At 39.6% G+C, this 4,578-nt stretch overlaps 1 protein-coding gene across 3 annotated transcripts in view; it reads right to left on the bottom strand.

Moving 5' to 3' along the window:
* The window catches only part of LOC127005132 (matrix metalloproteinase-24-like), a 27,916-nt gene extending 23,817 nt beyond the window's left edge, over positions 1-4,099 (bottom strand). For all 3 annotated transcript variants that reach the window (XR_007758349.1, XM_050873733.1, XM_050873734.1), the window contains exon 1: positions 3,824-4,099. Coding sequence is in view for 2 of the 3 variants with exons in the window: in XM_050873733.1 (XP_050729690.1) it covers positions 3,824-3,928 (105 nt within the window). In the remaining variant the exon portion in view is untranslated. The remainder of the gene's footprint in view (positions 1-3,823) is intronic.
* Between the last annotated feature and the right edge of the window lie 479 nt (positions 4,100-4,578).

Below are 4,578 nucleotides of genomic sequence, written 5' to 3'. Positions count from 1 at the left end.
TCTCTCAGCAGCCAAGAGAGAGAGAGAGAGAGAGAGAGAGAGAGAGAGAGAGAGAGAGAGAGAGAGAGAGAAGAGAAATGATCCAAGGTTGTGAATCGTCAAAATCTGGAAATGGAGAGAGAGAGAGAGAGAGATTGCCTTCCCAGAGCATATGAAAATAATTGTTTACACATATGGGATACATAGCTACGCTCTCTCTCTCTCTCTCTCTCTCTCTCTCTCTCTCTCTCTCTCTCTCAGCTAAGTACACGAAATTAAGATAGTCTGATAACTGAGGTTTACGAGGCCACGAGAGAGAGAGAGAGAGAGAGAGATGTGTGTGTGTGTGTGTGTGTGTGTGTGTGTGACCCATTCACCCTGACATTAGCCCTTCACGACTCACTCACTCGCTGACTCACTTACTCACTCGCTGACTCACGATAGGTCCGGTTGAGTCAGAGAGAGAGAGTTAGAGAGAGAGATTAGTGTAAAGATGAATATATACATTTACTTAGGATGTTAGTCAGTCACTTACCAATTAAAAACAACAACAACAACTACTACTACTGATAACTTACAAAAACAGAAAGAATGTATACATGATAACTTAGTAACGCCCATCCTCCTCCTCCTCCTCCTCCTTCCTGGAAACTATTGACTCGCCTTAAAAAATCTTTCCAGAATGAATACTTTTGTTACCTTGACAGAGAGAGAGTGTGTTTGTTGTAGTTGTAGTAGTAATAGTAGTAATGCAAAAATTTCGGAAATGAAGGAAACATAAAAATAAACTGAAGGAATAGAAAAGTTACTAAGGAACACACACACACACACACACACACACACACACACACACACACACACACACACACACACGCCAAGTTTTTTGTGTTCCCTCTGATCATTTTAACATATTCGCGAGTGTGTGTGTGTGTGTGTGTGTGTGTGTGTGTGTGTGCAGCATTAAACTATTATGTACGTAGTAATAGACGCAGCTGCACTATTAAAACACACACACACACACACACACACACACACACACACACACACACACACTTTTCGTTCCCAAGTGTGCCAAGGACTATATTCTGAGCCTCCTTCCACTTCTCCACTTATGCCTCCTTTACCATTTTATTCTCCACCTCCTTCTTCTCCACCTCCTTCTTCTCCACCTCCTCTTTATGATCTGTTCTATATTATCTTGTTTTCTTTCTCTTTCTCTTGTTTTTCTTGTATTTATTATCATTTACCTCTGTTTTTTTCCTCTTCCTCCTTCTCCTCTTTCTCCTTCTTCTGTTTGTGATCTTTTTTATTTTCCCTCCTCCTCCTCCTCCTCCTCCTCTATCTCCTTCTTCTGTTTGTTATCTTTTTTATTTTCCCTCCTCCTCCTCCTCCTCTATCTCCTTCTTCTGCTTGTGGTATTTTTTTTTCCTCCTCCTCCTCCTCTTTCTCCTTCTTCTGTTTGTGATATTTTTTTATTTTCCCTCCTCCTCCTCCTCTATCTCCTTCTTCTGTTTGTGATCTTCTTTTTTATATATTTCTCTTTTTATTTTTAGTCTTATCGTTCCTCTTCCTTCTCCTTATCTGCTTAATCTTCTCTTCCTCCTCCTCCTCCACTATTCTCTTCCTCCTCCTCCTCCTCCTCCACTAATCAGGAAGACATTATTAAGCATCTTTTTCTGCTTGGCTGTTCGTCTGCTGTCTTCCTTTGTGTTCCTCTTCCTATTCCTCCTCCTCCTCTCACGATTCTTCCCTTCACAATGACTACACTTCTATTCTCATTTATCTTCATCTCTCTCTCTCTCTCTCTCTCTCACATATATTTGCTCTCATTATACATCTATTATCTCTCCCTCCACTTGTTCTCTCTCTCTCTCTCTCTCTCTCTCTCTCTCTCTCTCTCTCTCTCTCTCTCTCTCTTTCTCTGTTTCTCCTTATAGTATATCAAACTCAATATTTCCATGCCCAACTCTCTCTTATCTCTCCTTTTAATATATCAAAGTCAATATTTCCATGCCCAACTCTCTCTTATCTCTCCTTTTAATATATCAAACTCAATATTTCCATGCCCAACTCTCTCTTATCTCTCCTTTTAATATATCAAAGTCAATATGTTCATGACCCACCTTCTCTCTCCTTATAATATCCCAAAATCAGTATTCCCATGTCCATCTCTCTCTTACTCCGTTTTATAATACCTCCAAGTCAATCTCCATATGCCTATCTCTCTCTGTTCTCTCTTCTAATACATTCCACTATGATTTTTTTACTATTGCTTTTCTTCGTTCTTTCTCTTCCTATTTTCACGTACTTTTCTGTGTCCATTTCTCACTCCGTTTCTCTTCCTACTGTTGCTTCATAACTTTTTCTCTCTCTTTATCATTTCTGTCATTTTCCTCGTTAACCTTTGCTTAATGTAGTCATGGTCAGTGTTTTCCTTGTTCCTCCTTCTACTGTTACTTGGCAATTGTTTTCCTTCCTTCTTTGTTTCCATTTATATTCATATTTCCGGCTATTTCCAGTTGCTTGGCATTACATAATTATTAAAGATAGAGTTACTAAGCCAGTGATGTCAATACGTCCTTTAGTTTTTGTATTAATTTTTGTATTGTATATTTGTATTTATTTTTGTATTAGTTTTGTATTCGTTTTTTGTATGTTAGTCTATACATACCGATTTACTATTATGATTATTACCATTGTTATTATTATTATTACTGTTATCATTGTGCTAAAGTCTCTGACCTGTCTTATCACTTCAAACCGAGTAAATAATAATATCCTTTAATGTTAAAAAAAAAAAAAAAATATTACTGATACGGGAAGACTTTCAAGGAAGGGGAAGGGAAGGGAAGGGTGATAATGAGTCCAGGGAAGGAATGATTGATCTGAGGGTGTGGACAGTGACGTGTGTGTGTGTGTGTGTGTGTGTGTGTGTGTTCCTTATTGTGGTGTTTATTTAGAAAAAAAATGAAGAGTAGTGTGTTTTTATGCGTGTTTTTAATGGTGTTTTAGTTTAGATAATATTGTAATGTAGATAATATTGTAATGTAAGATTGTGTTGAGTTTCGCGCGTGTGTGTATGTGTGTGTGTGTGTGTGTGTGTGTGTGTGTGTGTGTGTGTGTTTGTTTGTTTGTTTGTTTGTTTTTGTGTGATATGACTACAACCTACAAAGAGCTTATACAAGGGATCTGTTACTGTACACACACACACACACACACACACACACACACACACACACACACACACACAAAGGCAGGGTACGTAAGATAAGCAAGGACTGTGTTTTTAGGGAGGTGACACAAAGAAAGCAGAGAAAATTGTATGTAATAGAATTCTCTCTCTCTCTCTCTCTCTCTCTCTCTCTCTCTCTCTCTCTCTCTCTCTCTCTCTCTCACGAGGAACAATGGCGTAAAACTCAAATGTAGACAAGTAAATTCAGACTGCACCAAATTTTTCTTCACCAACGTTGTAGTGCGAGATTGGAAGCTCCCACCGTCAGTGGTCCAGTGTAACACGATTGACTCCTTTAAAAAACAAACTCGACCGTCACTTCCTTCAACTTAATATTAACTAGAATTGAAATGCAACGTTTTGGAGCCATCTGATTAATGTAGAATCACTTAGGTTGAAGGACAGACCACCTAGTCTGGACCATAGGGTCTGTGTGGTCTAATTTTCTATGTAAATCTATGTAAATTCTCTATCTGTCTATCTATCAAATCCACCCCTAAAAATACTATAACTCCTCCTTCTCCTCCTCCTCCTACTACTACTATAACTATTACTATAACCACTACTATTACTACTTGTACTACTTCATCAACAACTACTACTAATACTCACCATTGCAGAAGTGGTCCCGGTTATCGCATTGGGCTTGGTCGGGGCAGCGGAGGCGCCCACGCACACCGCCGCAAATGCCGCTAATAGGTGCATCGCTGCCGTCATCGCTCCTCCAGGTAACACTAATTAAGGTAGACAGGTGGCAGGGGTGGTGGTGCTGGCTTGTTAGTGTATACCTGCGTTGTCCTCACCGTCCCTCGCACTCACACACGCACTCACACATACACCCTCACGACACAGGCTCTTCCTTCCGTCTGCTAAGAGTCGCCCATCGCGCTGCCTTTTATATCCTCGAGCGGGGAGGGTGGGAGGCGCCTCTGAGGATGTGACTCAGTTGTTAGATATTACGAGATGCTTCAATTTATTCCTCTATTTGCATTGATATCCTTTACCCATGTGTTTCCGTTAATGGGGTTTGTTTTCAATTCGTATCCTTTTTATCCTTTGTCACTTTTTCTGGGTATAGGAGAAGTTAGATTAGATAATGTATAGTGTGTGGATTTTTATTTTTATTATCATTATTATTATTGTTACTATTTTGCGTATGATGAGAAGGTAGGGAAGGAAGGAGGGATGAGGAAGGGAGGGAGAGAGGGTCTGTTTTGTTTCTCTCTCTCTCTCTCTCTCTCTCTCTCTCTCTCTCTCTCTCTCTCTCTCTCTCTCTCTCTCTCTCTCTCTCTCTCTCTCTCTCTCATTGTCATTTTTTTTTTTTTTTTGTCAATATATATTTTCTCATATATCAGTCCTCTTTTTTT

Source organism: Eriocheir sinensis, chromosome 29 (genome assembly GCF_024679095.1).
Source record: "Eriocheir sinensis breed Jianghai 21 chromosome 29, ASM2467909v1, whole genome shotgun sequence".
Classification (NCBI taxonomy): domain Eukaryota; kingdom Metazoa; phylum Arthropoda; class Malacostraca; order Decapoda; family Varunidae; genus Eriocheir; species Eriocheir sinensis.
This window is presented reverse-complemented; position numbering and strand designations above follow the sequence as displayed.